This window comes from Gigantopelta aegis, chromosome 2 (assembly GCF_016097555.1).
Source record: "Gigantopelta aegis isolate Gae_Host chromosome 2, Gae_host_genome, whole genome shotgun sequence".
Lineage (NCBI taxonomy): Eukaryota > Metazoa > Mollusca > Gastropoda > Neomphalida > Peltospiridae > Gigantopelta > Gigantopelta aegis.
The window spans coordinates 11,449,580-11,475,697 of record NC_054700.1 but is presented as its reverse complement, the minus strand read 5'-3'; the positions used below and the strand labels follow the sequence as shown (position 1 = coordinate 11,475,697).

Below are 26,118 nucleotides of genomic sequence, written 5' to 3'. Positions count from 1 at the left end.
GCCAAATGTTTACAGTACAAAATAATACAACTATTTGCATTTGAAAATAATTATTTTTATATATTATTAAAGCCACTGCTTATGAAAATATACCATTTCATGTTTACGAAACAAATGAGTCCATTTGTTTTTGTAAATCTTTGTAGATCGTATGTGTAATCTGACTCGTGAATGAAAAAATTATATGAAAGAAAGTGAAGTTCCGGCCATGGCAAGCAACCAACCAAACGTCGTGATTTTAAAGCCAGCCAATCAGTGGCTGTAGAAGCAATCTGCACACTGTGCAGAGATCGAAAAAATATTACCCTGTATATTTGAGCCCATATGGGTAATAAAAATATATATTTATGAAACATGTTAAAATCAATGATTTGTTATCGTGTTTTAATTATTCACATGGCTCTTACAAGTACCTCACAGACACATACGGAATTTAATGGTCATGATTTCTGCTGTCCTTCAATAAAGCATTAAAAAAACCTACATTTACAAAACTTTATTGACACACAAAATTCACACTGACAATCTTGCACAATATGCTGTTAAAATATGTTCAACCAGAATACAGCAAACATTCAAACAACTATAATTTCATAAGCAACAAACTAATTGTAGCTACTTAAGAATGTTCATTTTTCACTATTAATTTCATAATACATGTATTATATAATTACCAATATACATATTATATAAATGTACAATTCATATTTTCACCATGAAAAAAAAGTTTTATAAAAATATCTCTCAGTTAAAATGAAAACAGATGGAGACATTGACTTAAACATGATGCCAACAATAATCAATAATGTCTAAAATGCACTTTCATCTTTCAGTTTTTACATCCATCTACCTCACAATTTGAAACACGCCCATAAGACAAATCATCAAAAATATACAAATGAACAAAACTCTACACATTTCCAACTGGTCCAATAGTTATACATGTATTAATACATAATAAGAAAAAGGATCCGTTCTCTTGGAAAGTTTTCAATTACAGTAAGGCGTGGGACCATGCTTATAAAACTTTTTAGCAGAAGAAGAAATGTTTTATTTAACGACGCACTCAATACATTTTAATTACAGTTATATGGCGTCAGACATATGGTTACGGACCACACAGATATTGGAAGAGGAAACCCACTGTTGCCACTTCATGGGCTACTCTTTCCGATTAGCAGCAAGGGATCTTTTATATGCACCATCACAGACCATCCAGACAGGATCGCACATACCACGGCCTTTGATATACCAGTCGTGGTGCACTGGCTGTGACGAGAAATAGCCCAATGGGCCCACGGACAGGGATCAATCCCAGACCGACTGCGCATCGAGCAAGCGCTGTACCACTGATAAAACGTTTTAGTCTAAACCCTAATCTCTAACGACATCACACTCTGTTAATTAAATTCTGTTTTCTTTAACAACACCGCATTCATTTATTAATCATCGGCTATTGGATGTCAAACATTTGGTAATTCTGACAATCACATATTACTATATCAAGGCATCTTTTAAATGCACCATCCCACAGACAGGATAGTACATACCATGACCTTTGTTACACCAGTTGTGGAGCACTGGTTGAACTGAGTAATAGCCCAACGGGCCCACTGACGGGGATTGATCCTAGACCAACCATGCATCGGGCAAGTGATCTACCACTTGGCTACGTCTCGCCCCACATTCTATGTCTTGAGTTTAAATTTTAACAGTTTAATAAGCACCAGGCCTCAAACTGTACGGAGTGTGTAGAGAATTAAAGTTTGGTCTTAAATTCTCCAATACGGAAAGTTTAATAAACCTCTTTTGAACTTCTATGGGAATGACTTATACCCATTACAAAAGATCATTTGAATAATTAAAAAAAATTGTTATCCACCCATCATAATCTAAAAGAAAAATTATCAACTCATCATGAACTAAAAACATTTAATAACAAACTCACAATTTAAAATTAAAATAAAATTCACCATGTAGACCCACTTGGCACAAAGATAAAAAAAAAATTAAAAAAAAATTCTGTATATCGTATTATTTTCTCCCCAATCCATATCATCACAAATGAAACTGACCGTATCGGAATATTGTAGTGAATTTGTAAAATTTCACTGGTTTCATTTTGCAAAACAAAATTTAGGCAGTCAATAGTAATTTTAAGAATGGTATTTGCTTTGATAAAATTCAGTTTTTACGAATACATGTTTGAACCCCCATATGTATTTTTCAAAATCTTCAACTGATACTAGTATAATGGAAAAAGAATATCAATAATTGAACAAGGTGTTCTGATTTAATTGTACAAATAACATGTCATACAAAAAGAGAATGTACAAATATAGTAACAGCATAAAAAAACAAAACCAATAAAAATAGCTTAAAACGTAACTGAGGAATGAACATGGCAACAGGACAGTGACAGTAATCAGAATTATTAAAGGGAGAGAAATCAACTGGCTCTGCAAAACAAATTTGTTTAAAAAGTTGTAAAAGAAACTAAAATAATTTGGCTTACTTTTATATATACACGTATGAGCAGAGCAAAACACGTTTATTAAACACAGGTGATCTTAATAATTATTAACATTAATTTTGTTAATCAATCAATTATGTTCTTTTTTAAAATTTAAATCATGTTCAACTCTTACCATTTTAACTTTGCCACGAGGATTGGTAATGATTCACCAAACTGAATATAGGATAGCCCAACAATCAAATAATTTTGGATAAAATAACTCTGTTAAAATAATATATTTTAAGTTAAGTTAAATAAGTTAAGTTAAATAAGTTAAGTTAAATAAGTTAAATACCTCTGATGAAATAATACATTTTAAGTTAAGTATGACAGGGCTAGCTCTGGGTGAGAAGAAAGAAAATTTTGTCAAATTATCTCTAGAAGTTTAAAAATTGCAGAAAGCCAGTTATTTCTAGAAAAAATATCAGTTTTTACATGAAATTATATAGCCAAATTAAAAATTTTTTTACCAATTGATTTAAAAGTTCAAAATTGGCAAATTTGGAGTGTGCCAGAGCTAGCCCTGGTGTGCAGAAAATTGTTGATATACTGATGGAGAGAAATATTATAAGAGAACACCATGGCCCATGCTTATAAAACTTTTAAAGAGTCCTGACTCAATCTCTAATGACATCACATGCATACAATTTACATGGCGTTGTCATGACATCAGTGTCTCAGTCTCGAGTCTAGACTCTAAAAGTTTTATAAGCACCAGGTCTGGTATCTGGTATGTGAGACCAAATTTAATTCACCACTAGAGTAGTTAAACCTGTATAAAATACAAAGATGATGATCTGTAGGAATGAATGTCAGTAATACGTTAATGTCCTGAGGTCTATTTCACAAAACATTGCAAGTTTACGTCTGCGACTAACAGTTACACTGGGAATATATTTACAAGTGTTCGGCATCTATTTCATGAAAACCCCCCACATTATTATAGAAGATGGAGCATATTAAGGAAGAAAGAAAATGAAATATGTGTACGTTTAACTATATTTGTTGTATTATTATAGTAATAAAAAGAAAGAAAGAAAGAAGTGTTTTATTTAACGACGCACTCAACACATTTTATGGCGTCAGACATATGGTTCAGGACCACACAGATTTTAAGAGGAAACCCGCTGTCGCCACTACATGGGCTACTCTTCTGATTGGCAGCAAGGGATCTTTTATTTGCGCTTCCCACAGGCAGGATAGCACAAACCATGGCCTTTGTTGAACCAGTTATGGATCACTGGTCGGTGCAAGTGGTTTACACCTACCCATTGAGCCTTGCGGAGCACTCACTCAGGGTTTGGAGTTGGTATCTGGATTAAAAATCCCATGCCTCGACTGGGATCCGAACCCAGTACCTACCAGCCTGTAGACCGATGGCCTAACCACGACGCCACCGAGGCCGGTAGTAATAAAAAGTGTTGTTTAGTCGTAGATTTACGTTTATGTGCAAAACTAAGCTTACAATGTGTTGTGAAATTGGACCCAGATACTGTGGGCGAGGGTTTTCATTGCAGTCATTATTTGCTGGTATTATTTATGTGTTCTCTTATTTCTGTTCATCAGTTTATAAACTGCTTTATCTCAGTAAGATGTTTAAGTTTAGTAAAACTAATAAAAATAAAAATTAAACTCAACAATCTGATCTGGTCCCTGTTTACAAAGCGAACTTAGCACCAAGATTACCTTTAAAAAAAAGGCAAAAGTTTGTTTTGTTTAACGACACCACTAAAGCACACTGATTAATGAATCATCAGCTATTGGATGTCAAACATTTGGTAATTCTAACTCGTAGTCATCAGAGGAAACCCGCTCCATTTTTCCTAATGCAGAAAGGGATCTTTCATATGCACTTTTCTACAGACAGAAAAGCACACACCACAGCCTTTAAACCAGTTGTGGACTTGTGGTGCACTGGTTGGAATGAGAAAACTCCCAATCAGTTGAATGAATAAGATCACCATAAGTGCATAACTATCTTTTGTATTCTTGTATCATATTGTCCTAGTGTCAATTTGTTTTAGGAACATATTTAACAATATGTGCTTTACAAATGTTTTTGCTACAACAAATAAGATGCGCTTTGAACTGGAAGTGAATAGAACTGGAAGTTGATCACGACGCCATTGCTACATCGGCTGCAATGGAGAAAACTTGGTGTTTTCAGGGAAAAGAAGGAAGTTATAGTCATGTGACCTGAACAGGAAGGGGTACACAGTAGAAGAATTTAGGCAATCCCATTGGCTGTTGGGATGTTCGGACCAGTTTACTAACCGTAGGGAATATGTATTAGTTATGAGGACAGGTGATGTTGAAAAAAAAAGAGCACATTAACACGCTTTGGAATGTGCTACATCAAATACGGTTTTCATGTAACAGGAGGGTTCTGTTGCTTTCACATCAAATAATGTCAGACAAATTCTCCTGTCATCCAGTTTTCCTTATCTTTAAAATACAATAGTAACCTGGAAAATGGAGAATGTGAATGACCTGTATCACTTTCGTACAATGTGACATCATAAATAGAACCGAACTGAACTGGAATGGGTTCAAAGCGCCTTGTAACCAAATTTGATGTATCAACAACTGGAAGTAACCGTATTCAAGCTTATCGATGTGCTTTGGGTGTTTGGTGAAGCACCAACAAAAATTACTATCTGGAGTGTAGCAGTTGTTTCGATGAACATTTAGTATTAATTTCTCTACATAAACTAACTATCGTAGGTCAGGAAGCTTTATTGATGGCATTTAAAAAATTTTTTTATAAACATTACTGACTGGATAACAAATATCATAATTTGTTGGGGTTTTAAAAAATTATTTTGTGTTTAATTATTACAAAAGCTACTGGTTTAAATTGCTGTAGGTGATCCTTTTACCTCCAGCAAAAGGTAGCGAATTCTAAAGTCGGTGCCTTGAATTGTCAAATTATAAATACAACTTACAACTCTATTACAAATGATAACTCATCACTGTATTAGTACTGACTGTTTACAACTGCATTACATTTGTAAGCCTGCAATGGTGTTACAATTTTCAAATAATAAAGATCTGTATTATAACTGACAAATTACAAAGTTCTGTGTTACTAGTCTCACTATCAAATTTCAACTAGATTTTTATGTCTCACAATTCTTGGAAGACATGCTTTACGCACTGAACTGTGACAATTAAGGCCTATTTGTGTCGATACATTGCTCGCTAATGTGAACTGCGTCAAAGCGTATCACTGTCCTGTCCGACGACACTGTTGCGTTCAACAATACAATCCTGTGTATTCAAATTCTCCTGCTCCTCATCCGTTAGTTCTTTGGCTCTGTAAGGAGTTTCCAAAAACTGTTGTAAATGAATCTGGAAAAACAAATAATCAAATCCACTTAATTGCATATCGGTTTACAGCATAAATCGGTTATTTGCATATTCTTCTGTTGCACAGAATCTTTTTGCATTAAACTAATTCAAATTATATCGCATAATGGAATAGCTTTGGAAACATATACATCTGTTATTTGCATAAGAAAAGAAGAAAAAAAATCTTGAAATTTTATCATAAAATGTTCCACAGGTCTTTAATATTTTTCAGAAATCGACATTGGTTTTAGTTCATACTTGGGCTTGGGTACATCAAAGAAATACTGCAGACATGAAATTAAAAACAATGTTACACACTGTTAGACTGCTAAATCTTATTGGTGATAAAAGATGGTGCTACATTTGTGTTTAATTGTTTGTTACAGTGTTCCTGCAGGAAGCATGACCTTTTAAATGAACTTTGAGCAAACTCTCATTTTCCTTTTATTTACTGTGATAAGAGAACGAAGTGGGGGTCTGGTGGGAGGGAACGGGGTGTGGGTGTGTGGGGGTGTGGGTGTGTGGGGGTGGGGTGTGGGGGTGTGTGTGTGTGGGTGTGTGTGGCTTATTTACTAATAAGGGCTTAATTTCTTAAATGCTGTCAAAACGGAAGGGGGCTTATTCAAAGACATGAGCTAATTTCCGGTCAAATACGGTATGTTTAATGATACCTCAGCACATTTTAAAACTACAACTATTTGTTGTCAAACATTCAGATATTTTGACGTGTAGTCAAGAAAGGAAATCCATAAAGGCTACGCTAACCAGTGGCGTAGCGTGGACAGGGCCACCTGGGCACAAAATTCTAGACTGGTGGAAAGGACTCGGGGTGCCATTGGTTAGGGGGCGCAATACTTGCCTTGCCCCGGGTGCTAACAATCCATGCTACGCCACTGACTCTTAACTGATAAAGCAGCATGATATTTCTTATATGCACTTTCCCATAGACAGAACAGTACATACCATGACTCTTGATACTAGTTATGATATGCTAATTGAGATCGGGGTAAAACTATTCAGCGAATATCAATCTTAATGCATAAAAAAAAAATTGTTTTGTTTAACAACACCACTAGCCTACATTGATTTATTAATCATCCGCTATTGTATGTCAAACATTGGTAATTCTGACATATAGTCTTAGAGAGGAAACCCGCTATATTTCTCCAATAGTAGAAAGGGATCTTTTATATGCACTATCCCACAGACAGGATAGTACATACCACAGCTTTTGATATACCAGTCTTGGTGCACTGGCTGGAATGAGAAACAGCCCAATGGGTCCATCAACGGGGATCAATCCTAGACCAACCGCACATCAAGTAAACGCTTTACCACCAGGGCTACATCCCGCCCCCGACCACACATCAAGTGAGCGCTTTACCACCAGGGCTACATCCCGCCCCCGACCACACATCAAGTAAACGCTTTACCACCAGGGCTACATCCCGCCCCCGACCACACATCAAGTAAACGCTTTACCACCAGGGCTACATCCCGCCCCCGACCACACATCAAGTAAACGCTTTACCACCAGGGCTACATCCCACCCCCGACCACACATCAAGTAAACGCTTTACCACCAGGGCTACATCCCACCCCTGACCACGCATCAAGTGAGCGCTTTACCACCAGGGCTACATCCCGCCCCCGACCACACATCAAGTAAGCGCTTTACCACCAGGGCTACATCCCGCCTCCGACCACGCATCAAGTAAACGCTTTACCACCAGGGCTACATCCCCCCCTGACCACACATCAAGTAAACGCATTACCACCACGACTACATCCCGCCCCCGACCACGCATCAAGTAAACGCTTTACCACCAGGGCTACATCCCGCCCCCGACCACACATCAAGTAAACGCTTTACCACCAGGGCTACATCCCGCCCCTGACCACGCATCAAGTGAGCGCTTTACCACCAGGGCTACATCCCGCCCCCAACCACACATCAAGTAAATGCTTTACCACCAGGGCTACATCCCGCCTCCGACCACACATCAAGTAAACGCTTTACCACCAGGGCTACATCCCCGACCACACATCAAGTAAACGCATTACCACCAGGACTACATCCCGCCCCCGACCACGCATCAAGTAAACGCTTTACCACCAGGGCTACATCCCGCCCCCGACCATGCATCAAGTAAACGCTTTACCACCAGGGCTACATCCCGCCCCCGACCATGCATCAAGTGAGCACTTTACCACCAGGGCTACATCCCGCCCCCGACCACACATCAAGTAAACGCTTTACCACCAGGGCTACATCCCGCCCCCGACCACGCATCAAGTGAGCGCTTTACCACCAGGGCTACATCCCGCCCCCGACCACACATCAAGTAAACGCTTTACCACCAGGGCTACATCCCACCCCCGACCACACATCAAGTAAACGCTTTACCACCAGGGCTACATCCCACCCCCGACCACGCATCAAGTAAACGCTTTACCACCAGGGCTACATCCCGCCCCCGACCACACATCAAGTAAACGCTTTACCACCAGGGCTACATCCCACCCCCGACCACACATCAAGTAAACGCTTTACCACCAGGGCTACATCCCACCCCCGACCACGCATCAAGTGAGCGCTTTACCACCAGGGCTACATCCCGCCTCCGACCACGCATCAAGTAAACGCTTTACCACCAGGGCTACATCCCACCCCCGACCACACATCAAGTAAACGCTTTACCACCAGGGCTACATCCCACCCCTGACCACACATCAAGTGAGCACTTTACCAACAGGGCTACATCCCGCCTCCGACCACGCTTTACCACCAGGGCTACATCCCACCCCCGACCACACATCAAGTAAACGCTTTACCACCAGGGCTACATCCCACCCCCGACCACGCATCAAGTAAACGCTTTACCACCAGGGCTACATCCCACCCCCGACCACGCATCAAGTAAACGCTTTACCACCAGGGCTACATCCAGCCCCCGACCACACATCAAGTAAACGCTTTACCACCAGGGCTACATCCCACCCCCGACCACACATCAAGTAAACGCTTTACCACCAGGGCTACATCCCACCCCTGACCACGCATCAAGTGAGCGCTTTACCACCAGGGCTACATCCCGCCTCCGACCACGCATCAAGTAAACGCTTTACCACCAGGGCTACATCCCACCCCCGACCACACATCAAGTAAACGCTTTACCACCAGGGCTACATCCCACCCCTGACCACACATCAAGTGAGCACTTTACCAACAGGGCTACATCCCGCCTCCGACCACGCTTTACCACCAGGGCTACATCCCACCCCCGACCACACATCAAGTAAACGCTTTACCACCAGGGCTACATCCCCGACCACACATCAAGTAAACGCTTTACCACCAGGGCTACATCCCGCCTCCGACCACACATCAAGTAAACGCTTTACCACCAGGGCTACATCCCGCCCCCGACCACGCATCAAGTGAGCACTTTACCACCAGGGCTACATCCCGCCCCCGACCACACATCAAGTAAACGCTTTACCACCAGGGCTACATCCCGCCCCCGACCACGCATCAAGTGAGCGCTTTACCACCAGGGCTACATCCCGCCCCCGACCACACATCAAGTAAACGCTTTACCACCAGGGCTACATCCCGCCCCCGACCACGCATCAAGTGAGCGCTTTACCACCAGGGCTACATCCCGCCCCCGACCACACATCAAGTAAACGCTTTACCACCAGGGCTACATCCCGCCCCCGACCACGCATCAAGTGAGCGCTTTACCACCAGGGCTACATCCCGCCCCCGACCACGCATCAAGTAAACGCTTTACCACCAGGGCTACATCCCGCCCCCGACCACGCATCAAGTAAACGCTTTACCACCAGGGCTACATCCCGCCCCCGACCACGCATCAAGTGAGCACTTTACCACCAGGGCTACATCCCGCCCCCGACCACGCATCAAGTAAACACTTTACCACCAGGGCTACATCCCGCCCCCGACCACACATCAAGTAAACGCTTTACCACCAGGGCTACATCCCGCCCCCAACCACACATCAAGTAAACACTTTACCACCAGGGCTACATCCCGCCCCCGACCACACATCAAGTAAACGCTTTACCACCAGGGCTACATCCCCGACCACACATCAAGTGAACGCTTTACCACCAGGGCTACATCCCACCCCCGACCACACATCAAGTAAACGCTTTACCACCAGGGCTACATCCCCGACCACACATCAAGTGAACGCTTTACCACCAGGGCTACATCCCGCCCCCGACCACGCATCAAGTAAACACTTTACCACCAGGGCTACATCCCGCCCCCGACCACACATCAAGTAAACGCTTTACCACCAGGGCTACATCCTGCCCCCGACCACGCATCAAGTGAGCGCTTTACCACCAGGGCTACATCCCGCCCCCGACCACGCATCAAGTAAACACTTTACCACCAGGGCTACATCCCGCCCCCGACCACACATCAAGTAAATGCTTTACCACCAGGGCTACATCCCGCCCCCGACCACGCATCAAGTAAACGCTTTACCACCAGGGCTACATCCCGCCTCCGACCACACATCAAGTAAACACTTTACCACCATGGCTACATCCCGCCCCCGACCACGCATCAAGTAAACGCTTTACCACCAGGGCTACATCCCGCCTCCGACCACACATCAAGTAAACACTTTACCACCAGGGCTACATCCCGCCCCCGACCACACATCAAGTAAACGCTTTACCACCAGGGCTACATCCCGCCCCCGACCACACATCAAGTAAACACTTTACCACCAGGGCTACATCCCACCCCCGACCACGCATCAAGTAAACGCTTTACCACCAGGGCTACATCCCGCCTCCGACCACACATCAAGTAAACGCTTTACCACCAGGGCTACATCCCGCCTCCGACCACGCATCAAGTGAGCACTTTACCACCAGGGCTACATCCCGCCCCCGACCACGCATCAAGTAACACTTTACCACCAGGGCTACATCCCGCCCCCGACCACACATCAAGTAAACGCTTTACCACCAGGGCTACATCCCACCCCCGACCACACATCAAGTAAACGCTTTACCACCAGGGCTACATCCCGCCCCCGACCACACATCAAGTAAACGCTTTACCACCAGGGCTACATCCCCGACCACACATCAAGTAAACGCTTTACCACCAGGGCTACATCCCCGACCACACATCAAGTGAACGCTTTACCACCAGGGCTACATCCCGCCCCCGACCACGCATCAAGTAAACACTTTACCACCAGGGCTACATCCCGCCCCCGACCACACATCAAGTAAACGCTTTACCACCAGGGCTACATCCCGCCCCCGACCACACATCAAGTAAACACTTTACCACCAGGGCTACATCCCGCCCCCGACCACACATCAAGTAAACGCTTTACCACCAGGGCTACATCCCGCCGCCGACCACACATCAAGTGAGTGCTTTACCACCAGGGCTACATCCCGCCCCCAACCACACATCAAGTAAACGCTTTACCACCAGGGCTACATCCCGGCCCCGACCACGCATCAAGGTAAACAACTAACCTGAATGAATATATTCACTTCAACACTACGACTGAGATAGGGAAAGTTGCCGCCAGATTTGAGATGAGCCCGTTTGGCACTCGGGTAACATTTGTACATCTCTTCCTTGACGGCGGTCGATAAAGCGCAGTCATCAAACACCTGGACCAAAAAAAAAACAGAAAATATTTCCAGTTTTATCAATTTAAAGTGTTAGATAAAGCACAGTTACTGAAGACGGCAAATATTCAATACACACATAATTTTCATTATTATGTTACCTGTGTTAACTGTCAGTTACCATATGCATTAGTATAACAAAGGAAAGGAAATGTTTTATTTAACGACGAACTCAACACATTTTATTTACGGTTATATGGCGTCAGACATATGGTTACGGACCACACAGATACTGAAAGAGGAAACCCGCTGTCACCACTTCATGGGCTACTCTTTTTGATTAGCAGCAAGGGATCTTTTATATGCACCATGCCATAGACAGGATAGGACATACCACAGCCTTTGATGTACCAGTCGTGGTGCACTGGCTGGAGCGAGAAATTAGTATAACAAGGGGGAAAAAGAGGACTATTTAATTACCGTACACCGTAGCACTTTTTTAAACTACGGGTATATGGAGTAGACTAGATGCAGTGAGTGCATGTGGTCCGGCTAAAGACAAATTGAAATAGATTAGTTTCAATGATAGCATCTAGACCGGATCCATGCAATGTGTTTGTCTGCAAAGCACATGTGACAACCGCAAAGAAATAACCATATATGATGTATATGCTCAAAACGCACACCACAAACACAACAGTTGGACCACATGTGCACGACACATCCAGTCTACATGAGCTTTAAGAAATCGTTATATCAAAAATTAGGTGACTTGAATTATTAAGACCATGCACCTATTGCCATATAAAAGATGCCTTGCTGCTCATCGAAAAGCGTAGCACATGAACTGGTGACAGCGGTTTTTCTCTCTCAATATCTGTGTGGTCCTTAACCATATGTCTGACGCCATATAACCGCAAATAAAATGTGCTGAGTGTATCCTTAAACAAAACATTTCCTTCCTTCCATTGCCATATTCACTGGGACAAACCCTACAAATCACTAATTTTACACTCAATGCCTATTCAAACATTTACTTTTATGCAGGGAAGTGATAAGGAGCAAAAGTGATAACTCCCCTTAAATGGCGAGGTATCAAGTTCTTTTTCAAACATAGAGAGGAAACCCGCTACATTTCTCCATTAGTAGCAAGGCATATTTTATATGCACCATCCCACAGACAGGATAGCACATTCCATGGCCTTTGATATACCAGTTGTGGTGCACTGGCTGTGGCAGGAAATAGCCCAATTAGTGGGCTCATTGACGTGGATCGATCCCAAACCGACCGTGCATCAAGCGAGCGCTTTACCACCGAGCTACATCCTGCCCCCAATTGATTACAGAGTTTTATAATCAATCAACACATTGGTAGAGCCAATCAATCAATTTTGAATTATAATGAATCACTGGAACATCAATAGCTATAAAAAAAAAAACTAACATCAATAACAGTAATTGTAACAGTAACAGTAATAGTAATTTAACTTCTGTGGCTCCACTAATAGTGACTGTAAAACACTCACATCGATAACAGTAATGGTAACATTGCTTAACTTCTGTGGCTCCACGTAACAGCTCATACAGTTGAGGGTCAACCTCGAAGCCAGCTCTGGCTGAGACAACTGGTCCAGCTGTAATCAGGAAAACAATAGTTATTATATTAATTCAGCGATAGAAATAAGCAAAACATTTTACTAGTCCACCGGATAAATACATGTAGAAATTTATTTGTCCTCCAATATTTTCACTTGTCCAAATAAACAGATTGTTTTATTCAAGTACTAGGATGTTTGTGATTGTCCAAAATGAAACTGCACTGAAATTTTTTACTTGTCCACTGGACAACCACCGATGCACATTTTGCTTGTCCGAATAGATTTTCACTTGTCTGGACAAACAGACAAGTGCTTATTTCGAACACTGTAATTATAATAATAATTATTGTATTATAATGGAAAAACTAAATTATTACACCAAGGGCCGACAAACAGAATTGATCATTTGCACATTTTTGAAATTCAAATTAAAAAAAAAGAAAAATTAATATTAAAAGTGTGTTTTGTTTAAAGACACCACTAGAACACGTTGATTAATTAATAATCAGCTATTGGATGTCAAACATGTGGTAACTATAACACGCAGTCTTCAAAGAAATCTGCTACATTTTTCCGTTAGCAATAGGATTGCACATATAACAAACTAAATCAGAGAATGGGTTCCACTGAGGGGATTCGATCCTTAGTTCCAAACGATCACTCTCACGACTTAGCTAGATTCCAACCCATAGCAGGAATGATGCAGTTATGTAAAAAAAAAAAAAAAAAAGCATTTCTTTCTATTCAAATGTTTCAGAATTTGTTAAACGTTAAAACCTTTGAAAATAGCCCATGAAATTATGATGACAAATACAACAGTCATGCTATAATTGACAAACTTAATTAATATATTATGATGGAAAACATAATTTTATGCTGGCAAACATAATTATTTCACTATGATGTCGAACAAAATTATAATATTAGAATGCAAACATAGCTATGACATTATAATGCCAAAAATAATTATCATATTTCAATGGCAAATATAATTAACTTATATAAGCTTTAATATATTGTGTATATTGAAAATGATGTCCATTTTCATGCTACTAAAAATAAACTTATAAAATGGATTTTTTATTTATTTATATCGGTGCCTTCGTAGGATTCTGAATATCTTCTGGCCCAACATCATAACCAATGAAGAACTCCATTAACAAACCTCCACAGAGTCAATGGCGCTGGATTGGCCATGTCATCAGAATGCCTCAAACAGCTCTACCAAGAGTGGCACTCCGATGGACCCCTCCTGGAAAAAGGAAACGAGGAAGACCGAAACATGGAGGACAGTAGAGAAGGAAATTCGAGAGGGCAGTCTGAGCTGGGGGCTGCTGGAGAAGCTGGCAAAAGACAGGCAACAGTGGCGATCTCTGGTTTCAGCCTTATGTGCTTCTTAGCATGAATGGGATTAAGTAAGTAAGGTGAAATCTGACCTTTTCTACAAGGAAATCCACGGAGTCAGCAATTCCGTTGTCCATCATCCCCTTGTTAAAGTTGCCCATGACCATCCTCTTCAGGAACAACGCAGGCATCATCCAAAACCTGGCACATTGATAAATTCAAGTTAGTACATCATCAGCATGTAATTTATAACTATTCGTTCCTTAAATAATAAACAAACAATATATTTGCAAATATTTACTGAAAAATAAATCACTGGTGCATGAACAAACCACTTTCGGTTTTTATTTTTAATTGACATATTTATTTTTTAATAATTAAATTTGTTACATTCGTTACAATTTAACGTCATCCCATTGGTCTTACGGAGCATTATTGTTTATGAAACAAAAACAATCAATCAAAATTAAATATGAACTTTCAGTGTCATTAATAATACTAGTAAGAACACTGAAACTCCCCTAAACCGGACACCCTCGGAACCACGTAAAATGTCCGGTTGTAAGAGGTATCCAGTTTAGAGAGGTTCTCTTCTGCACAGGTATCTAAAAAGGGGACCATGATAAACATCAGGTTTTTAGGGAATTCCGGTTTACAGAGGGTCTGGTATTGGGAGGTTTCACTGTATGTTTTAAATTTAGTTATAAGGATTGTCTGCTACTTCTTTTACGTTCATCGAGATATGGATAATAAATTTTTTTTTATCCTTTTTCTTTTCATTGAAGGGGTGGCAAAATCTTTCAGCACTACTACCCTTTTAGGTACATTCATGGTAAATATAAAATGACTAAATAGAATATATCATTTTACTTGTCAAATATGATTTTCAGATATTAATCACTGACATAAAAGTACAAGTAACCGATTTACAATACATAGGTATTAAGAATATAATTTAATCATACGTAGTTGCCGAGCTGGTCTGATTAAATATTGCTGTGTCATAAAATGAATTGCACAAAATAATGGACGCCACTCTTGGAGATCTACAGGAAAATTCAGCAAACTTTTGGGCCAAAAATCCACCCAGGGATGCTCCAAAAATGTGAACCTGAAATAAAAAGGTAACATAAATGTTCATAGAAGCATAATGTTAAAAACAAAACGTTAAGGAAACACAGAGGGCTTTTTGGAAAACAGTATTATAAGATTGAGCAAATTCTGTGAACATTTCCAAACTCAACTCACCATAAACAGGAAGACTATTTTAAATTTAAAGACACCCTCTTTTAACTGCAAAATACATTTTCCATCTATTGACTTGTATGTATGTTTAAAACATATTACCTATTTTTATAATACAAATTTTGCCTGTGTAAACCTGACAAAGATACTGTTACTATTATTTGAAATTAACAAAGAACAGAACCAGAAAGTAACTAAATATTATGATTAATCCATGAACTCAATGTCAAGTATTTTTTGTGCAACTTTCAGTCAATATTAAATTTTATGAGTTATTTTTCAGAGTTCATAATAATGTCCAACATTTTTAAATGTATACAAAACGTACAGAAAACTAATAGAATGAAAAAAGTAGCTAAAACTATCTCTTGCAAAAGAAAAATTTTCATATATATTTTTAAGTGGATACCAAAAACAAAGCACTCTTTATAAGCTTATGGAAATGTTAACGACTGTGAACCATACTTACTCTGTCTAGTTGTAAATGATCGAGTAGTCGCCGGAAGCCGTGTAAGAATTCCGTCATTGTCCAGTAGACCGGATACTCAACCTAGAGGAGACAAAGCATCATGTTTGTAAGGTAAAAGACTACAATTTTCAGGTGCAGATCCAGGAGAGTGCGTGGGATGGGGGGAGGGGGCATTGTGCATGGTGCGAGGTCTGTTTTGAAAATAAAGAAACATACAGGTGTTTTAACGGTCATGGAAATTACAAATAGGATCATAATTATAAACATTTTACAGGGCTTCTAATTATGGTAGCCCTACTCCCATGGCTAGTGATGTTCAATGTTGGGCTAGTAAATAACTACTATTGCCATGCCCGACGGCTAGTGAAACAAAGAGAAGTAAAATGTTGCAGTTAAGTTGATTTTGTAAATATGAATATCCTGACCCCACCCCAATCTCTGATGTTAGTGTTTTTAAGCTCTATCTCCCCCTTTAGGCGACATATCCGATTATTACTATTATTTAGTCAAATTGTATTAACTTAAAGTAAAGTAGGGCTAGTGCATTTTTAATTGTGGCTAGTACATTTTTAAAATCACTGATCTCATGGCTAGTGGACCGGCCTCGGTGGCGTCGTGGCAGGCCATCGGTCTACAGGCTGGTAGGTACTGGGTTCGGATCCCAGTCGAGACATGGGATTTTTAATCCAGATACCGACTCCAAACCCTGAGTGAGTGCTCCGCAAGGCTAAATGGGTAGGTGTAAACCACTTGCACCGACCAGTGATCCATAACTGGTTCAACAAAGGCCATGGTTTGTGCCATCCTGCCTGTGGGAAGTGCAAATAAAAGATCCCTTGCTGCCTGTCATAAAAAGAGTAGCCTATGTGGCGACAGCGGGTTTCCTCTAAAAACAGTGTCAGAATGACCATATGTTTGACGTCCAATAGCCGATGATAAGATAAAAAATCAATGTGCTCTAGCGGCGTCGTTAAATAAAACAAACTTTTTTCATGGCTAGTGGATTTAAAAACAATTCTAGAAGCCGTGAATTTTAAAACATTTTTGATATATTAAGAAGTAACACATTTTAGCCACTACAAACAGTAGAATGATTGGAAACACTGAATATACAGTCACTGATATTCTAAATAAACAAATGTTTTTAATAATTATTTTTATTTGCAAAAAAAGGCTCTGCTAGTCAGACACATCTTAGAAATGGTAGAAAACTCTGCATAGTGCTGCAACACTAATATATATTTACGTATAAACTCAAAGACAATCAAGATCTACACATATCAGGCACAGATCCAGGATTTTTTTAATAGAGAGGGTCCAAAAGCCGTTGTTGCTTTTGAAAACATAATTTAAATGTCCTTGACAGGTGGTCGGAATAAGTTTGCATTTTTGGTGTATTCTGTAATATATATTGTTTGACCAAAAACAGGGTGGGCCTGCCCCCCCCCCCCTCCCGCCCCCCACCTGAATCCGTGCCTGTGTATAATGCTTCCAAAATGTCTGATAGCATTTATCTCCGTCTTACGGCAATGACTCTGTATCCTGCGACTGACAGCGCTAACAGCTGGCGGAAGAAGACGTCGGCTGTCCCACTCGCAGGAGGGAAACAGAAGAGCGGACATTTGACACTGCGAGGCCCAGCGTCGTACAAAATCCATTCTTTACTGTTGTCATCGTCAACAACAATCTGAAATACACAAATTAACATGATTATTCCTCATATGACCCCTGCGCGTGCCGTATCCTCACCGTGGTACATGGGTGTAACATTCTCTTTCAGAATGGCCAATACAGCACAAATCCCCTTGTTTTCTTCGAGATACAATTGAAATTTTGAGTAAAAGTCAGTATCTATCTGTGATATTTGTATTTTCGCACAGTTCTTTACAGTTTTTATTTAAATCTTGAATTTTTTATATTGATGTTGAACATCACTTTATTTGTTTGCATTACCATAGTTTGACACCCAATAGCCGATGTATTTTTCGTGCTGGGGTGTCGTTAAACATTCATTCATTCATTCATTCCTCAGATCACAGAAGCTATCCTCACTACTTTATTTAAGAAATAATCTGTACAACAGTATTATGACATGGAATGTACTGTCACTACTTTACTTGCAAGGTAACGAAGAGTAGTTTGATGGAAAATCATAGATATTAATGAATATGCTAAATGTATTATTCAATTCTAATTACGTGAAATGTTTGCAATGGAATGGATGAACAGTTTGTTTTGAACCAACTACTGATGATACTGTCTCCATTGGAGAAGGTGCTGTCTGATTAATGAAGTTATTGTTCTTATTAGAAAGATAAATTTTGTTTACCATGGGTACTCTGGTGACACATTTATATTGGCAAAAAAATAGTTTATGTGTATGTCATATTGTTAACAAGAAATTAGCATACGGTATGTATTGTTGGTGTTGAATTGCATACTGGAACAGTAATTATATTTTATGGACAGGACAAGGTGAGTGACAAATTCTGGACAAATTGTGATTTAATTACTATTAGTATTAGCAATGAAGCTGAAGAAATATAATTGAAAAAATTAAATACTAAAGGTAACAAACCTTCACTTTTGCAGGCTGTTTAATCACATGCAATGCTATCAAAACTGCCTGTGATCTGAGTATACTAAGCTTCCAAGGAACCAGAAGGTGGCATTATGTGCAGTAGACTGAAAAGTAGGTCACAGTGACCTAGTAATAATATGAGACACACTGTCATCCCAAGATGTTCCTACATGTGAGGTTTGATGATCCTGCATGCATCTGTATGCAAGATATGGTTCGGACAAGGATTTACAGTTATGTACAGTACACCATGAAAAGTAGGTCACAGTGACCTAGTAATAGTACGTAACACACTGCCATCCTAAGTTGTTCCTACATGTGAGGTTTGATGGTCCTGTATGCAAGATATGGTCCGGACAAGAAAACGTTAACAGACAGATGTACGGACAGACAACACCATACCATAACACGACCCATCATAGACGGGCATATAAAAAATGTAGCAGGTTTTCTCTCCAAGACTATGTGCGTCAAAATTACTAGATGTTTGACACCCAATGGCCAATGATTAATAAATCAATGTGCTCTAGTGGTGTCATTAAACAAAACAAACTTTAACTACCCCTATATGAACACACCAGTGCCCACTGTACTTTGCCAACAACTCATAAGACCATCAACTGTTGGTTCATTCATCTGCTTTTACATTTTACTTTAGTCATACCACCCACTTGCAAAACACTTAGAACAGTTTCTCCATTAGAAGCAAGGAATCTTTTATATGCACCATCCCACAGACAGAATAACACATACCACGGCCTTTGATATACCATTTGTGGTGCAGTGGCTGGAACGAGAAATAGCCCAATGGGCCCACCGACGGGGATTGATCCCAAACTGACAAAGCATCAAGTGAGTGGTTTACCACTGGGCTAAGTACCGCCCCTCAAGATACTTAAAAAACCACCACCACTATCCTATAGGTATGTAACATTGTTGTTAGTTGGGACAGGATGTAGCACAATGGTAAAGCGCTTGCTTGATGCATGGTCGGTTTGGGATCGATCCCTGTCAGTGGGCCCCATTGGCCTATTTTTCGCTCCAGCCAGTGCACCACGACTGGTACATCAATGGTCATGGTATGTGCTATCAAGTCTATGGAATGGTGCATATAAAAGATCCCTTGTTGCTAGTCTATTTCTCGTTCCAGCCAGTGTACCATGACTGGTATATCAAAGGCTGTGGTATGGATTATCCTGTCTGCGGGATGGTCCATATAAAAAATCCCTTGCTGCTAATCGAAAAAGAGTAGCCCATGAAATGGCTACAGTGGGTTTCCTCCCTTAATATCTGTGTGGTCCTTAACCATATGTCCGACGCCATATGACCATAAATAAAATGTGTTGAGTGCGTCGTTAAATAAAACATTTCTTTCCTTGTTGATTTGTTATTCTGATTACCATAAATGATATTCTTTTATTATTCTGATCATGTACAATACTTTCATTGTTAATAAGGGACTTTGAAAAAATATTTGTTTTTAAAATATTATTAATTAGAAAATTACCTTTCTCTGCGGTACCGAGCTTCTGAAACTCTGATATTCTGCACTCTTCGATATTTCAGCCATTTTTAATTCATCACATCATTAACCATTTTACATGTGGAACCTGAAAAATATAATTCTACATTTATATATCAATCTCAGTTGATACAATGCAGGTGTGCACCCCAATCCCTGAATTTCAAAGTGGCAAGACTTCCAACTGTTCCAGCATTTAATATATTCAGGCTTAGGTTCGGTATCAACATGCTGAAACATTTGGAACTGACTCCCTCTGGAATACCTCAGATGTTCTTTTTACCCTGCAGCAACCCTTTTACTACAGTTGTAGTTTTTTTTTTTATTGGATGTCAAATTGTAGTTCTTAAGTCATCAACTATTGGCTATGCATTGTAGGAATGAATCGCCAAAGTGGACCCATTCTCTGAGTGGGTTTCTTCCCATTCCAACCAGTACGAAACCAAAACGAAGGTGCAGCAAGTGGCTGTTGTTGGAGGCCTACAGCTAAGTGGGAGTAGTGTTTCTGTCAGAGGGTACAAAAGGTAAAATTACGAACCCTAAAATCTTGGACATTAATGGTTATATTTTTACGATTTTCGGACAGATGATAATAAGATAACTGCTGTTTAGAATTTGTCAAAGAACATGAAATGCAGTGTCGAATTTCAAAACATTCAAATACATAACCACCTAAAGTTCAAACCAAATTGTTAACAACTACGGTAAGATAAATTACTCTCCAAACTTTAATTTCAATTAGGTTTTCTTAACATTTTGTCCAGACACAATTCGCGAAAAAAAACACCCCACATTACAATGAAACAGATTCCACTCACTAGATTAAAACCATTGTATTGACTTCCCTGAGATCTCCAAGGACAGAAATAATGCAATGTCAGTGTTCGAGATTAACGGTATCCCGATATCCCGGGGATACCAGAATTTAAATTTGGATACCAGATTTCAAGAACCCTGTATCCCACCAGTATACCATATAATGTTTGTTTTTTAATTCTGCATTTTTATTTTTCGCTGAAACAATAAAAGTCGTCATTTACTGGTGAAGTTAAGTAACAGTATGTTCGAGCTCGTACCCAGTCTAATGCTACACTGGAGCAATAGCGGCGTATCAACAGACTAAGAACTGCTAAGTCACTATTATTTTTGTTGGATGTTTCCTCCCTTCAAATGTTTTTTGGGATATTGATTTCACATCAGCAGAAAATTAATACGGGTAGGTTTATCATTTGTAATGTCAGAAACATTTATAGATTACTGCTAAAAAATATTAATTTATGTCAGTATTACGCAAAAATAGATACAGCAAATCTTTTTGTCAATTCCGTTTGATAGCGAATTTCACGAATTCTGCGATTTCGATTGCATTATTTATGAATTTCATTTAAGTGGGATACTAAATTCTCAGGTGGGATACCAGATTTTGAAATGTTAGTATCCAACTGGGATACTGCCAAAAAGTTTTAATCTCGAACACTGAATGTTTCACTCTTCAAGAGGTGTGGGAGCCACCGAAGTATGTGACATAATTAATATGATGTTATGATGATTAATTTATACCCAAGTGCATGTCATGATGTTGTTATATTACATCACATCCTTCCACCCCTCTTGAAGAGTAGTCTATATTTTAAAAAGCAAAATGCAAGCGAAATCAATGTACGTGACATGCTTACATTACAGCTGGTGGAATCTGTGCAATTGTATTTGTAGTGCTTTTTTCACAATTTACATGCATGTCTGGGCAAAATTTCGGTGGTAATCCAAAAGTAATTAAAGGTAAGAGAGTAGCCTAATTTATTGTAGTTTTTAACAATGTGGTTTGGACGATGAGCATGTTGTATAAATTATACAGATATTAGTAACAATATAAGACTATGAAAATGAGTCTTGGTTGTTATTTTGTTTTTGTGTGGGGGTTTTTATACTAAGATACTATTTAAAACTCTGAAATTGTTAAGTTATAGTGAATACTAATAATTAGCATAACAGTATGTTTAAAAGTGTGGGAAATACAGATAACAAACAAAAGGCGTATGAATCCGGTGTTTAGAATGTCGCCATGCGCGTTAGCTGAAATTGTCTGCCAGTGTAATTGTCTGCTAAAATCTGCTCTGTAAAAAAACAAAACACAGTTGGACTTTTTTTCTTTAATTCAAAGTGAAGATAGTTTCAAAGCAAGTGTTTCTTGGTCTCCATGAGCTCGAAATAGATCACAATACACGATTAAGAGTGGGAAAACGAAATGGTAGTCGTTATTTTGACCGCAATTCATTCCGAGCAAAATTCCTCGGAACCATTCAGATCTGCTAACAGCTTAATGCCTCGGGAGGATTAACCTCGCATTGTACTTGCACTCGAGGTTAAAGCGGCTATGTCTGGAATATTTTTATTATTTAAGCATTTAGAACAGAAAATCCCATTACATTTGGTGCATATAAGACGCCGCACTCCGAATTGGTTTCACTACACTGGCTTTTCCAAGTTAAAAATAAACCCACTATTTTGAAAATGGGACACTTTTGCCGGGCTCCCTCTGGGCTAAAAATAGTACGGTTCGGCTATTGTTGCATTACAAAAACCGAGCGGATTCTAGCAGCCAATTCCTAGCAGCCAATTCCGCTAGCAGCCAATTTCAGCAGACCCTCATGACGACGATCTAAACATCGGACTCATATGCCTTTCGATTGTTACCTGTATTTCACACACTTTTATACACACTGTTATGCTAATTTTTTATTATTCACTACAACTTAAGAATTTTAGAGTTTTAAAGAGTATCTTTATATAATAACAACACAAAAACTAAATAACAACCAAGACTCATTTTCACAGTCTTATTGTTACTAATATCCGTATAAATACAACTTAACCGTTTTATTAAGCACTTTTATAATATCTGAAGTATCACTTTAAAAATTTCTTCTGTACTACGGTAATATAGGATGTCCAACTAGTATCGTATAGCCCACACCACAACATACATTATAAAAGGCGTAATGGTCCGGTGTTTAGAACGTCGCCATGCGTGTCTGCTGAAATTGGCTGCTAGCGTAATTGGCTGCTAGGAAGTGGCTGCTAGAATGCGCTCGGTATTACAAAATGGCGAGAATTGTTCTAACTGGCTAGTAAGCATTTGATGATATGCGTTAATGACAACTTGCGAGTGAATTAAAAGTGCAGTTATGCTTGTATTTGAACTAAGAACTTGACTGTATACGATTGAAACCAGACATTGCAGCTTTAATCTTGATGAACTATGGTTTTCGCATGCTCGCGAGCTTTAGAAAAAATGTGACGCACACTACTATTGATGTGTGTGACTATTTATGACTTTACAAGTTATAGGCCTAGTCTATTTCATTTTTATTACATACCCTCAAATTATTTTCTGGCAGTAAGCCTGGATAGGTGTAACAACTGTGTTCTCCCAACTAACCATTATTAACCCACTGCCCTGAACAGATATCCCAGATAACCAAGGCGTGACCAAGATAGTAAGCTAGAACTTAAACAGTTTAATTGGAAAAAAGCACAGAAATAAAGTTGAAATAAAAAGTGTAAAAATAAAAGAAGAAAAAAAGGGTGGGTGAATGCGCTCTACCACCCTAAATAGAAAATACGTCAATGAATCGTGTTGCTTTTGTTGTGTCTGTATACTATAATTCGTTTATAATGGAAGGAAATAATCCAAAATTTAGCATATAGATATTTGTAAACAATATGACAACGCCTACAAATTTTCTCTTTGGTTTCGTCTCCCAAAACAAGGAAGTCACTTGACCAATTCACGTGGGAAACTGCGAGAACCGGATGTCGTTTTACAGAGCGTTGCTACGTGGTGGTAGTTAACGACTCCTCCCATTTCTCAAAATAACTGTCTTCCGGCGGGAAATTTAAATCACAATGGAGGGTACCGAGGTTCCAGTTAAATCTGGACAACTCATAATTTCTGCTAGACAGACTGGTAAATAGATACTATATTAATATTATCATCATCATTTTAATGTAGCATTTAAATTTAGTTTCTAAAATGTTTGAACACCTGAAATCCAGGATTACTCGCACCCTATTAAATCGCGGTCTGTATTAAGTCGCGTCATTTGGGATTTCCCTTTTTTTTTTAAACTTTAAATTAATACGCTACCAACCGTTTGTTTACGTTCCCAGTCTCTTATAGGTGCACAACCGGAATTTTAAGTATATCCAAATTTTGGGTTACGTTTTATACTCGGACGTACGCTGTTCAGTCGCGGTCTCTGTTAAAGGGACAGACCCCAGTTTTTAAACACTAAAGTAGGTATGACAAAGTTTGACGTCACTTTGCGCTGCATATCTGCCACCAACTTAAATGACTCACTTTTCAACACATATATTACAGCTTCCCAATAAAATGCAGTATTATTAAATACATGCACATACACAGCATTTTATCGTCTTTCCAACTGATATAATTATTTAATTTGTACACTGCCTTTATTTTTTATGTAACATTGTTTCACTATTTATGCATAATAGAAGTTGGAAATGAATTGGGTATTGTTGCATTGTCCTGATAGGCTAAATAAATACATTAAGTTGTGAAAACAACAACGTCGCTTTGTATTGCTTATTTTCCGATTTTACGTTCATAACGACGTTGAGGTTCATGATAACATTTTAACATTATAATGGTATATGTTACCATTTTCCAGTGGCTTCAAAAACACTATAATATATTCCAGAATAATATTTGGCGTGTTTCAGTTCCATTTTAAAGTGAAATATACACATGGCGATCAGTAGTTGAGTTGAACTGGCAAGTTTAAAAAAGCGAGTAAAAATTTGGCAGACATATTACACAACACGCCAAACTTCAAAGGGCTATAACTTTCTAACCACTAAATATGTTTCCGTCCGGTTTTCATTAATTTACATCTTTTGGTTCATATTTTTGTTTAAAATAAAAAAAAACTTGACCACATATTTATTATTTTATTTTTCGTTGTTCTACCTAACTAAAGCATATTTTTCACTATTAGAGCCGTTTATGATAACTGACATCAAACGTTACTTATATTTTATTGTTTAGATAATCCAATTCCGTACATCCGAAGTGTTTCTGGTATTCCTGGTGTTTCTAATACCACAAAATGCATTTTTCATATTTTTAAAAACGCACGTGCGTCTGAGAAATAGCAGTTATGGAGTCGAGTTTTAGTCTATTTTTGACGATATTTCACTGTTTCAACGTCAAAGACTCTTGTTTCACTCTCTTGTAACGTTATACAAATGTGTTACAGGTTTGTAACTTAAAGGGACATTCCTGAGTTTGCTCCATTATCAGATGTTTCCGACTTATAAAATAGTTCTACGATTAAACTTACATATTAAATATATTTTCTTGTTTAGAATATCAGTGTCTGTATATTCAATGTGTTTCTAGTCGTTTTAATATTTGTAAGATGTCTAAACTGGATTTTGTCTTCAAATAATTTCCTACGTACGAAAAAATATATTTTATGAAATAAAATGAAATTTAACCTAGTACAGATATTAGAACGACCAGAAATACGTTTAATATACAGCCACTGATATTTTATACAGAAAAATATAATTGATATGTAATTACCGTCGTTAAAATGTCTCTGTTAGTCGATAACATCTTAAAAAGTGCAGCAAACTCAGGAATGTCCCTTTAACCAAACTTAGTGTCTAATTTTACGGGTTGAAACTAGGGTCTGCACCTTTAAGTCTCTCTCTGTCTCTCTGTCTCTCTCTCTGCCTCTCTCTCTCTCTCTCTCTCTCTCTCTCTCTCTCTCTCTCTCTCTCTCTCTCTCTCTCTCTCTCTCTCTCTCTCTCTCTCTCTCTCTC

The 26,118-nt window shown here is 39.2% G+C and overlaps 2 protein-coding genes across 2 annotated transcripts in view; one reads left to right on the top strand and one right to left on the bottom strand.

Moving 5' to 3' along the window:
* The window catches only part of LOC121380927, a gene marked incomplete at its 5' end in the record, with an annotated part of 43,336 nt that extends 23,008 nt beyond the window's left edge, over positions 1–20,328 (bottom strand). Inside the window, 8 exons of the mRNA XM_041509970.1 lie at positions 5,735–5,866; positions 11,408–11,548; positions 13,033–13,140; positions 14,541–14,649; positions 15,414–15,559; positions 16,163–16,243; positions 17,688–17,849; positions 20,251–20,328. Coding sequence (XP_041365904.1) covers positions 5,735–5,866; positions 11,408–11,548; positions 13,033–13,140; positions 14,541–14,649; positions 15,414–15,559; positions 16,163–16,243; positions 17,688–17,849; positions 20,251–20,328 — 957 coding nt within the window. The remainder of the gene's footprint in view (positions 1–5,734; positions 5,867–11,407; positions 11,549–13,032; positions 13,141–14,540; positions 14,650–15,413; positions 15,560–16,162; positions 16,244–17,687; positions 17,850–20,250) is intronic.
* Positions 20,329–24,077: 3,749 nt separating this feature from the next.
* The window catches only part of LOC121381168 (outer dense fiber protein 3-like), a 12,684-nt gene continuing 10,643 nt past the window's right edge, over positions 24,078–26,118 (top strand). Inside the window, exon 1 of the mRNA XM_041510345.1 lies at positions 24,078–24,232. Within this exon, the coding sequence (XP_041366279.1) occupies positions 24,172–24,232 (61 nt within the window). The 5' untranslated portion in view covers positions 24,078–24,171. The remainder of the gene's footprint in view (positions 24,233–26,118) is intronic.